The 12825-nt window shown below is 41.2% G+C and overlaps 1 protein-coding gene across 5 annotated transcripts in view; it reads right to left on the bottom strand.

Annotated features, from left to right (window-relative positions):
* PLD1 (phospholipase D1) overlaps positions 1-12825 on the bottom strand; it is a 185413-nt gene that overhangs the window by 113413 nt on the left and 59175 nt on the right. For all 5 annotated transcript variants that reach the window (XM_037137477.2, XM_037137478.2, XM_037137473.2 and 2 more), the window contains exons 2-4: positions 2988-3178; positions 2602-2726; positions 179-324 (exon numbers count right to left, since the gene is read on the bottom strand). In XM_037137477.2, the coding sequence (XP_036993372.2) occupies positions 179-324; positions 2602-2726; positions 2988-3147 (431 nt within the window). In that variant the 5' untranslated portion in view covers positions 3148-3178. The remainder of the gene's footprint in view (positions 1-178; positions 325-2601; positions 2727-2987; positions 3179-12825) is intronic.

Here is a 12825-nt window from a genome sequence, read left to right as displayed (position 1 = left end):
ATATTATTCTTAGAGCCATTGCGCTAGTATCTTTCATGAGATGGCTTATTATTAGAAGGGCCTATTTATTAGGAAATACCCACCAACAATGAACAATTAACCCATAAAATGAATAAAATACTCTTTGCACTCAACTTGGACACTGGGATAACCTTGTAATTAATTTTGAAACAATTACCTTCTGGTGGGAATGGGGATTCGGATAAAGGCTTTGTACTTGACCAGCTCTCTGTGAAATTCTTCAAAATGCTTGAATTTCCTTTTAACTTGCCACTTAAATTCCCCATGTGTTAATTCAATTGTGTAAAGATTGGTACTTCGTACCTACAGGGACAGATGAAAAAGAGTGGTATTTTAGTTAACAACAAAAATTCCAAAATCTCTCAATGAATGATAGTTAATAAGTAACATACAAGTACCTTAAATCCAACTTGAGTACTTAAGTAAAATGTTTCAAAAACAACTGATTACAGAATAATATTCTCTTAAATGTTTGTCTTATAACGCACATAAGAGAAACTCAGAATCACACTAAAGACCAACTTCCGCAAATCCTATTGTTCTAAACATACAAATGCACACACCTGAAACAAGAAACCAAGTCAAGGAAACAATGTGTGAAGACCCTAATTAGCCCCCAGGGGGTTGTCCAAAAGCAGAAGCAGTGAGCACAGTTGGAGGGATGAAAGGAAAGTGTGAAGAAATGGACTCCAGGAGCACTGTCTCAGCCCTTTGCAAATAACATTATGTCTTCTGAAATGCATTATAAGGTCCATCCTTGTCTGCATTTCTCTGTACAGAAGCACCACCAGTAACCAGAAAGGTACAGGTCCATTAGAGGCAAAGGAGCAAAAGATCTCCCTACACAGAAACTATTTCTCCCCCAACTTAACTATTGCTGGAGGGACGGGGGGGGAGATCTCCAGCCTGGGAAGGCACGTGACAGCATCCGCCTCCTCACGTCATTATGGGAGTGAAAAGAGAAGTGCTTAGCCATGAGCTGGCACATGGAACATATTCAATAATCAGAAAAGGGGTCATTTTTATTTACCCGCAATCACATGCAAACTGCACAAATTTAGTTCATGTTTCTTAGTAAACGAGACACAAAGTGGGATAAGGATAATCCTTAGCGTTCTCACACAGACTGAAATTTAAAACAGAACTAAACCAAACCCACTTGACTAATAGAAGAGTATATGCAAAGAGAGGAGGCTGGGGTCTAAAAGCTTGAGTATTTACCTTCAGGAGTAACTTTAGAGATACATCATCATCATGATAATACATAGCATTACACAGTGTACATAATATAATAGATAGTGTATTTGTATACCATAAATATAATACTATGTATATTATTATTAAATCCTTATAACAAGTGTAGAAGATAGGCTTTATTATACCCATTATTCAGATGAGGACACAGAGAGGTGTCGAGTACCTTGCAGGAGGTCACAAAGCAAAGACAGGAATTAAACCATGCAGTCTGGCTCTGGTGTCTGTGCATTTAATCCCCATGTTACTGCCCCTCAGTCTAAAAGCTGGTAGGCAAATAAAAGGCAAAGGTCACCTTAGAGACATTTCTGGGGGTGCTCAGTGGTATACCAGGGAGAGAAGGACCCAACTCATAGGAGAGCCTGGAAGAAAGGCTGCACACTGAGGTGGGTGCGAAGTAGGAGTCAGGACACACATGGGGAGATTGATACAGAGCACCAGGAAGAGCCATTAGGACCCATGCAGCACAGGTCACCCTCGCAAAGACAAAGAGGAAAGGAAGGCAAGCCTGCTGGGGCTGAAAAGTTACTCTATACTTGCCCTGAGGCAGGCGACAATGGTCGCCTTACTCATCTGCAGCTAGAGCTTATCCTGAACAAACAAAGGCCACCAACAAATGCAGCAACATTCCTCACCCAACAGACTCAACAACTACAAAGCAGCTACCCTAACAGTTTCTCTGGGTCCAATCCATTCCAAAGGTGTGGCTTTGCTTGATGGAGATATTTTACTCCAGATGCCATTCCAGTCTCTAAGGGAAAATGTGCAAATGAGGCCTAACAGACAGGTGCTAGGGACACATCTGGGTGGATTGTGCCAGCAGAATTCTCTCCACAGTACATTTGGGTGATGGCTCTGACCAATCAGCATCCTGGCTTTTTTTCTTCCAAGAGCCAGGATGGTTTCATTCAGTAGTTTCATTCAGTTCTTCCTCAACAAGCATTAGGAAAGCTAAACTTTTCCTTGGCTTATATTTGGCATTTTAGGTGGAATGGCTATGCCCTCAAGAACCCACATTGAACAGAAAACTGGGCAGCAAGGAAGACTAGGAGAGGCACTTTGCAATTTATTAAACTTCTAAACTGCCTTAAATGCCTTTTTAAAAAAATGTATTTTCCAGGATAGGGAAAGAGACATATGAGAATAAAAACTAAGCAAAAAGAAAGTAAGCCCTTGAGAGGCAATGAGGACTTAGAAGTGATGGACAAACCAACCAACAAACAAAAAGCTGGAAACAAGGGCGTAGCTAGGAGGAAGGGAAATGGAAGTCAATGTGTTACTTCCTATATACCAACTAATACAAGGTGAGTCCAGAAACGTGCTGACCCTTGTAGATGCAAAGCGCTCCACTTCCAGAACTTGGGCTTTTATTGGACAACCAGAGAGGTACGTCTGTACATTAGGCTCCTTAAATCCTTGTGTCTTATAAATAGCAGAGAAAGGGATATACACTGAAAAATAAATAAGTAAATAAAGTTATTGTAAGAACAAACTGATACTGTAAGATTACACAATAATAGCATAACTTGCCTTTCCCAGGCACCTTTTTTAAGAATACTAATGTGCGACAATAAGAAACAGTTAACAAAATAGTCTCAGCCCAGTGTTAGGACATCAGCAAAAAAGATCAGTCATTTGCTGGTTATTTCAAACCTGCGCTCTGCCGAGCCGCCCTGATAAACTGTCTTCTGGCTCAGACCATCAGCCTTTACCTTCCTGTATCCTGGGATCGCTGGGGGACACATCACTGTCCACCTCCTCTCCCTCAAAATGGAGCTCCCGAGTGTCCAGGTTTTCTATCAAATTACTCATGTCGGCAGCGATTTTCTGCAGTGCAGATGTATTTGCTGTCAGCTCAGTTTTCAGTGACATGTTGGCTTTGGACAGGATAGCAGCAAGGGGACTGAGAAAGAAGAAAAAATTACAAGGACTTGTTATTTTGGTCCAATAAAGCCCTAGTCTACTATTTGAATACAGGGTTAGATACAGCACAAGGAAACAAGTCAACTAGCTCTGTGAGAGCCCCAGTTATCTCAAACAACCTCTCGGCTTATTTTCCTGTTTAATATTTAAACAGCTCCTAGCTTGTAAATTAAATTGGAGGGGGACACTTAATCGTACACAAGGAAGTAAGAGGAACATCACGTTGAGTAACTGTTAACACCCAATTTTATTCACGTGGATAAATGAGGAGAGACTCAAGGGAGACTGGTATGGGAATGATTAGAGAAAATGGATTGATTAGCTCAATTACGTGGAAAGAGAGAATATATAAAATAAGCAACTTGAAATATTTTCTATAGAAAATGTAGATCATTGTACAATAATACCAATCTGTAGATTTTAAAATACTTTCAGATAGCATAATCTTTTTACATGACCTCTGTAGGTGACATTCCAAGCAAGGTGTAAGCTATCTTTTAAAGACAGGATTTGGCATGACTTTACGTGAGTTATAATGATGTACATGTCCTGAAAGGTAATTCATTGGTATACCTACTCTGAAAGATACAAGAGGTACTAGAATTATACTTCTCTCCTTTTTAAAGAAAACTGGTTCTATTTCATTCTGACATTTAATAACACAAGTCGTTACACATCAGAACCCAAAGAAGAGAAGTTCATATAGCTTTTATTTTTCATTTGAAATACTGAGATTTAAGCCTTGAGCACTGTCATCAGAGTTGGATGAAAAATCCGTCTTGCCTGAAATAACCTCTCTGTTACAACCAGGCCCTAAAACAGGAGGGCTTTGTACCAGTAACTTCTCTACACATGTTCATTTATTATTGCAAATCACAAATATTTACTGAGCATGCATTCATTACTCACTCTGAGAGATGCAGCGAGTGAGTATGTAAAGATAATAAGGCTGGTCTTTGTGATTAAGGAACACCTGCCGTGGGTGAAGGAAATAGGCTACATAACCAACCCCAAGTCGATCCTTGGCTTCCACTCAGCACATGCCATTCTCAGGAAGACACTTAGCTGGGTTGCCTCCTAGGGGCCATCAGAAAGCTGGAGGGCTCTACAGGAAATACAAACTTGAGCAGCCCTGTTGTAGCTCAACAAGTCTGTAAAGCCTGTACTGCTTTGTCTGGTGGAAAGAGATCCTGGCTGGAAATTCAAAGATGGGGTAGAAGAGAGTGGTTCTGGTTTGGTCAGATACATATAATTGACATAACTAAGTTGCCTGAGGGCTATGTAATCAATCAAGTTTCTCTTTGCAGTAACCTTGCCTGCACCACTTCCCTTTAACTTTCTTGCCCACTTCAATTCATATTGTAATAAGATACAATTACTTAGTATGCACCCGGCTTGGTGATAATCCCTTGTGTACATTATTACATTGATGGTCACTAATAAATCTATGAAGCATTGTTATTTCTACTTTGAAGATGGCACGAGTTTGTTTCTCATCCCTCCTTTAGTGCTAAGGAAACTGAGACATGGAGAGACTAGGTTAACGAGACGAACACTTTGGATGATCTGACCCAGGTCTCAGAGGAGAAGGGGTCTGAAACCAGTTCTCTCTGACCCAAGAGCTCATGTTCTCAACCATACAGGAAGGTATTTATCTTCCTATATGGTTTTTGTAGATATATAAATGCCCCTAGAATAGAGGAAAATTCATTTTAGTAAAACAAGCGTTCGGGCAAGGACCTAACTCAAATGGAAAGAAAAGGAGATGAATTCCTCTTGCAGCTCAGCATCACAGGGTGGAGCCGCTTAAATGCTCAGGGCCTCAGGAGGTCAAGCCATTTCATGTCTAGGGTCCATCTAACACTAAAAACCTAACCCAGACTATAGATAAAAGACGCTATGAATTGTTCGGCCTCCCCTTACAATGTAATTAATGTGACCCTTCTCCTATGCCAAGATATTAACCGAAGTAGTTTTCATATAAATATAGCAAACAGGTGGCAGAATGGTCTTTAACCTGAAAAATTTAATCAAAGTCCGTTCTGTCCCCATTAAGAAGCTGTTTGCCTCAAGTCACAATTAAAATATTTATTTCCTTCCCCCTCCATTCAACAAACACTGACTAGATGCCAACCAGGAGCCAGGTCTTGCTTTAATATAGGAGGTAATAAAAACTTTTAGAGGAAATGAGACACTTAGAGGAAATGTGACTTCATTGGTATTGTCTATTGATTGAAAGGTCTTATGATGAACTCTGCCAACCTTCTTAGCATAGCAAAGAAGAGCAAGGGTTGCAATGACTTTGCCTTTGGACAGACTGCTAACATGAAAAATGAATGTTAAATTTAAGGTATACACAGATGTCTTAAATATCTCTACACATGGTAAATAATGGGAATAAACACCACAGAGTCACTGGATCAAGCTAAAATAAATATTTCAAATGGAGAGAAAAAAAAGCATACACACGTGGAAAACTTAAAGAGGAATGAGAAAAGAAACAAAGGAATCCTCTTATTTATCCTCAAGTGTTCACTATGTGCTAAACACAATTTTAGTGCAGTTATTTTATTTAATAACCCAAATTATTCTACCTGGTATTTATGATCATCCTGAAACATCTGGTTAAGTAACTTGTCCAAGGTCAGCCAACTTGTGTTGGTGCTGAGTTTATAAAGCAGATCTGGCTCTGCAAGCTCATAAATTTGGTTATAGGGGTTCCTAAATTATTGATTTTTATGTTGTGGGTTTGAATGTCTATAAGTTAATCTTTTATATGAAGTTTAAATTCTGTCACAGCAAAATATCTTCTCTACTTTAATCTCAGGATCTGGGGAAAGACCCTACTAGTCCCACAGCCTTTGCAATTATGGAAACAACTTATCCCTATGGCCTCTCTTAAATTTCTTCTTAGCCTTCTTTGTTATGGTTCATTGTATTTTCTAGGGTAATGTGAAATTTCAGCAGACCCAAAGGGTTTATAGATATTTTCGTGCTTTGGCAAACACTCTTATCATTTAATAATGAAAAAGGAACCAGATTATTTGTCCTCCATTCATGTCCGTGGTTGCTTTGTGTTGCTCACCCAACAACTGTGTGGCCGGTATCATTCTTAAACACCCGACCGTGAGGCTGCGTACAGTCCTAGTCAAACCTTCACTAATTAGCCCATGTTTTCATTCATCTAACATAATCTCTACTGGTGGGTGAACAGCTGCCACAATTACAGCTCATCTTAACCAGCAGCAGGATAAGGGCCTCAGTGTTTTCACTTGAGATAATGTAATTGATTTTGTTACCTCCTTATAAAATGATGCTGCAAGATTATTATCTCTTTTGGTACCAAGCAGAGATGGTGCCCACAGAGCCATGACAGCAGCTGTGTTTTATTCCTGTTCGCATCTGCAGCCAGGAAGTAAATAGGGTTTGTTTGGGTTGTTTTTTTTTCCTGGTGTTGAATCCTAGAATTAAAAATCTTTACAGGGAACATTTAATTACTTCCAGTTATTCAGTGGCAAAATCAGAGAAATCTGGAGTTTCTCTCTGATCTTAATTTTCAAAACAATTGCGAAGCCAAACATCAAAGGGAGCAGATATTTTCCTTTCCAGGCAGCACATTTGTAAACACTGCCATGGACAAAATAACAATATTATCCACTGTAACTATTAATATTAAAATAAATATTAGCATTAGCTAATACTGGCATTATAAAAAATTAATTGCATGATTTCGTTGAATCCTCACAACAGTCTTTGGAGTTGGGTCCCCTTGTTACTCCCATTTTTAAGATGAGAAGCTTAGAGAGGGTGGGCTACTGGGTTGAGAAGGGCTAGAGCTGGAGGTGCTGTGGTTAATCTGACTCCTAAGTCCAGCTACTTACCTAGCAGAGGTAGAACTGCGGGTACCAGGGGGCGCAGACACCAGAAGACTTTACTCCTTACTTTACATATGCTTGGAATGAAACAATTCAAAAAGGACCAATGATAACAAAAAACTCAACGTTCATTCTGTGAAAATCGCTGTGATTTACTTCTTGCTAATATTTCTAAAATAACATGCAAAGTCCCACCATAGTTTTTCAATATTATTTGTGCTTACCAATAGAAATGAGTGCAATGGATTTCTAAACCAAAAATCACCTCTTAATTATGAATGTAAAATGTGAATTATAATTAGATGATTTAAAACAACACTGAGTCATGAGGATTTCTTGGTTTCCCATTTTTCGCTGTAATGAAATTAATTGTTAGGTCCATACTCCATCACCTCCCCAAACACATTATACAGCAATGATTTGTATAGAACTGACCTGACGCTCCCTGAAATGCAAAATTCATCAGTGTGGATTCAAGTACTACATTCAATCTCTAGTGACATAGTAAGCCTTGGATAAGTATCTCTTGGGTTTAGCTGACTTTGAATAAAGTAAATGATATCATCATATTTTACATTCCAGATTATATATTATGAGAAAATGATACAGTGACAGAATGACTCTTTGAGGTATACTGGGATCTTTGAGGGTTTTTTTTAAAGAATATTAGTTCCAAAAATATCAGTGGAGGCCTTACTCTGAGCCTTGGACAGTAAAACGTCAGAGATGTAGGGACAGGTCAAATGATCTAGGCTTGTTCTATCTTTATTATCATTGTAAACTGGGCAACTGTCCCCCTCCAGGGTTTCAGCTCTGCTCTATGCGATGGACACAGTGTACACTTGTTACCATGTATGTGGCTCCAAGAGACAGAAATTTGATTCCCAAACACTACTCTCCCTCCGGCTTCACATCTATCTAATCTAATCTCGAAGTCAACATGTCCCAGCAAAGTCCCACTTACTTACCCTTCTTTCCTGGTTTCCTATCAAAGCCTCCATTAAACCTAACACTGACACTGCTTTTCCCCCAAAGACCTCAAGGCTGGAGACACTAGTGCTGATTTGGACTCCCTGGGTCCGCAGAACTGGAGTTGGAGACCACGTTCTGTCGTTTCTCCAGTTAAAAAAAAAAATTACATAAAGCATTTTGAGCATGAGACCGTTTCTCAGTTCTCATGATTTTGCCTAAATCCTTTGACCCTCTTGGCTGGCCTTTATTCTCTATTTACCATGAGCTTCCTTACTCATTTCCTCTGATATTTCCTAGGGTTAAATATCACCCCATTTGCTTATTCTATCCATAGTACATCTCAATCATATCTTTGAATTCAAACAGATGTTTTATTTCCAGAGGCAAATTCAAGTATTAAGAGATATGAATGTCTACTTCAAGTATGGGTGGATTGGAAAACATCTGTTATTTATTAAGCGCCTACTTTAGACTCGTGCTGAACACAGATTACATGTATCACTTCCAGTCCTCACAACAATGTCATTTAGATGGAAGGACATGGAGCCACAGAAGCCTCCTGAGGCTACAGCACTGTGAGCGGTGGGGCTGGCTCCAGGGCTCAGGCCGCCCAGGATGGCTCTGTCCCACCTGCCTCCCCAGCCTCTGCCACTGGCTCAGCAGAGACCCCCGTCTCCACCACTCTTACCTCTTCTAACACCACCAGCCATTTCCCTCCTTCCTGGTGGAGGGGCAGGGCGCGAGACAGCCTTCATGACAAAGCCCAGCAGGACCCACTGCGACCACAGCACCCCTGAAGCTTCTGAATTCAGAGAAAATGTTGAAACCTGACTTCCTCAGGAGGTGTGTGTGTAAGGGGTGGGGAGGAAATGGGGAACCGAGCCAAGCGACCTACAAGGATGGGGGTGTTAAAAACCTGGCAGATACATGCCTCTCCCCATTCCTCCTTGCCTGACTGTGCTGAGCACACTGGTACCACCCAGCCCATCTGTGGGACCAAAAAACTACTGATTTTTGAGAAGCTACAGCCAGCCAGGTAGTGCACCACCTTACATATGTCTCTGCCTCTCTTGTCTTCTCCCCTCTCTTTGGCTGTTCCCAGTAAAGCCTACCTTACTTCAGGCTCTGTTACACAGGAAAGCTGAGCTAGGAAAGTATTGGAACCAGCATGAACCACTGAACCACCCTGCCTCCGGCAGAAATGCATTTTGTGCTAAAGTTAAAAGTAAAAATAAAAAGTAAAAAGTAAACTCCCATAGTACTTACTATGTTCCAGGTAGTGAGCCAGGTGCTTTGCATACATTTACTTAGCCTACCCTCATAACAGCCCTATGGAGAAGGGACTCTTGTTATCCACTTTTTATAGACAAGGACACAGACAGGTTAAGTGACTTGCTCAAGGTCACACAGCAACCTGATGGGATTCAACTTTGTAGTTTGCTCCTATTTTTGCCTTGGCTAACTGGACAAAGTCACTTTCATGCTAAGTTTCCTCATTTAAAAACTGAAATTAATAAGCAGTTGTCTGTGTTAAGGACTTTACAACAGATGCATTATTATAAGAGAAACTGCACTTTCAGCATCATAAAAGTCAGAGAAAAACAACAAAGTCTAAGCCACCCCAACCAGGTAATAAAAAACCCAGCCCCAAAGCTAGGGGTGTTCAGGTGAGGACTCTGAGCCAACATCTAAGTAAGTTCTTCCTGCCTCTGTGAATGGAAGCGCACATGTAAACACTTGAGTTGTAGCTGAGAGAAAACGTGGGAGGGCCCCTCTTGTTATTCCAAAGTTTGTTAACAAGTTTATTAAGTGTGATGAGTGAGAGACTTGCATAACCAAGGGACTGACTTAAATCAATAAGAAATCCAAAGAGAACATTCTTCTTTCTTTATTTATTTTAAAGATTTTATTTATTTATCTTTAGAGGGGAAGGGAAGGAAAGAGGGAGAGAAATATCAATGTATGGTTGTCTCTCTTACATCCCCTGCTGGGAACTGGCCTGTAACCAGGCATGTGCCCTGACTGGGAATCAAACCGCGATCTGCTGGTTCACAGGCCCGCGTTCAATCCACTGAGCTACACCAGCCAGGGTGAGAAAATTCTTCTTTATTTAAAAAAAGGTAATTAATATTGCTGAAAAGTGTGATCGCACTTCTAAAACTAATATCCTTCAGTTAAATAAATAGTCCATTTTTATTACAAGAGAAGAGTATGCATTCACTGTGACAAGTCTTTCAGAGAGGACGCTAACTGCACGGCCTGAATTCTTGGGGACACATTTCATTCTGGTTGACACATTATGCTAAGTAAAATGATATAAACATTTTCTTACTAAGGGAAACTCAGACCACTGATATTTCAGAGTCTAAGCAATATACAAACAAAATTAATATTTTTCCAGGATAAAGTGAATTAAGCTATTAAAATGACTTTAAGATCTCTGACGTTCAGTCAAGATGGTGGAGTAGGTAAATGCTGTGCTCGCCTCCTACCAAGACCACATGAAAATTACAACTAAACTACAGAACAGCCATCAGTGAAAACTGCCTGAACTCTGACTGAACAGAAATCCCAGAACTAAGAATATACAGAAGAAGCGACATCAAGGATGGTAAAAAGGGCAGAGGCGTGGAATGGCTGGTCCCACACCCAAGTGTGGTGCTCAAAAACTAGGAGGGGTATCTCAACTGCAGAGGTCCCCCCAAGGAGGAGGGGGTTCCGGCCCCATACCAGGGCTTCCAGCCCAGGGTTCCAGTGCCAGGAAAAGAAGTCCCTATAACTTATGGTTGTGAAAACTGGTTGGGATTGTGGCTGAGTGAGATAGAAGGCTTCTGGAGAGGCAGGATATCTCTTAAAGGACCCGTGGTCAGACTTACTGCTGTTGAACTCACTCATTCTGAGTTGCAGCACTGGGGCAGCAGCTGGAAAAGCACCGGGGGCACGTGGGGAGGAAGAGAAAGGTCTGCCATCAGGCTGGAGGAGCAGCTTTCCCCCACACAGATGTGTGGGCAGGCACCACTCTCCTTCGCTGAGCCCTCCACCGCCCAGCCTTTGGGTGCAGACAGGCACCATGTCTAAGTTTCCATCAACCCGATTAACACTGGTTACCCTGCCCTGGCTATTCCTTGAGATCCCACCACCACATCCAACTTGTGGGCCCCACACAAGCTGCTTCCATTGGCTTTTCCATCCATACAAAGGACCTATATTGGTTCATGCTGTGGTCTTTCCTAAAATCTCACAAAGGTTCACAAACCCCAAACGAGCAGCATCTGGCCTGGGTATGTCCCCTACTTCTTGCTAAGCAGCCCCACTAGTGGTTTCCATAGTGGCAGCCAGCCTCAGTTTGCAGTTTAGCCTCTCCCAGGCACTTCCAAACCCAGAACAAGTGTAAACTATCTGAAGATCACTTTGCAGCTCTTACCAAATGGCACAAGGGCAGGGCGCAGGCATCAGCTGACCTTGACCTGCACCAGAGGCCTCAGAAACAGCATACCTAGTGGCCAACTTCAGACTGCCCCAGAGCACTACCCAACCACTTCACAAATGACACACCCAAAGGGCAGACTGGGTAGGCACCAGAGCCCTGCTAGTGATTTCATCTCTGTGGGTCATTCCCTGCACAATGACCTCCTCTACAGGCATGACCTGAGCCAATCCGCCTCAGAGTCAATTCCTCAGACTGACATGCCCAAAACAATCAAGGTTCAATCACAGCAAGGGAACCACAACTCACACAAAGGACACACCTGGAGCACTCAGCTCAGATGGCTATGGAGACTGGACCCCTGGGCCTCACAGGACACCTACCATGTAAGTTTACTCTACTAAGACCAGGAGATGTAGCAGCTCTACCTAGTACATAGAAACAAACCCAGGGAAACAAATAAAATGAGAAGACAAAAAAAACATGTTCAAAAATTTTTTTCAAAATCCAGAAAAAAAACTGAAATGGAGACCAAAAAAAATCTACTAGATGTAGAGTTCAAAACACTGGTTATAAGAATGCTCAATGAACTTAGGGAAAGAGTAGATGAACTCAGTGAGAACTTTAACAAAAAAAATTAGAAAACATACAGCTGGAGATAGAAAATATTTTTTAAAAAGACAGAAATGGCCGTGGCTGGTGTAGCTCAGTGGATTGAGTGCGGGCCTCTGGACCAAACAACCGCGGTTTGATTCTCAGTCATGAGACTGAGTTGTAGGCCAGTTGTAGGCCAGTTTCCAGCAGGGGACACACGAGAGGCAACCACACATTGATATTTCTCCCCCCCTCTCCTTGCCTTCCCCTCTAAAGATAAATAAATAAAATCTTTAAAAAAAGACAGAAATGAAGAATACAATAACTGAAATGAAGACTACATTTGAAGGAATCATCAATAGATTAGAAGAAGCAGAGGACTAAATCAGCAATTTTGAAAAATACGTAGCAGAAAACACCTAATCAGAACATCAAAAATAAAAAAGAATCCAAAAAATGACTATAGTTTAAGGGACCCCAGGACAACATCAAGGGTGAAAATATTCACACCACAGGGGTGCCAGAAGGAGAAGAAAAGGAGCAAGGGATTGAAAACTTATTTGACAAAATAATGATATAAAACTTCCCTAACCTAATGAAGGAAATAGACATACAAGTCCAGGAAGTGCAGAGAGCCCCAAACAAGATAAACTCAAAGAGGCCCACACCAAGACACATTATAATTAAAATGCCAAAGGTTAAAGACAATGAGAATCCTAAAGGTCTCAAGAAAAAAGCAGCTAGTTACCAAAAAGGGAA

Source organism: Artibeus jamaicensis, unplaced genomic scaffold, assembly GCF_021234435.1.
Source record: "Artibeus jamaicensis isolate MK-2021 breed Jamaican fruit bat unplaced genomic scaffold, CSHL_Jam_final scaffold_474, whole genome shotgun sequence".
NCBI lineage: Eukaryota > Metazoa > Chordata > Mammalia > Chiroptera > Phyllostomidae > Artibeus > Artibeus jamaicensis.
This window is presented reverse-complemented; position numbering and strand designations above follow the sequence as displayed.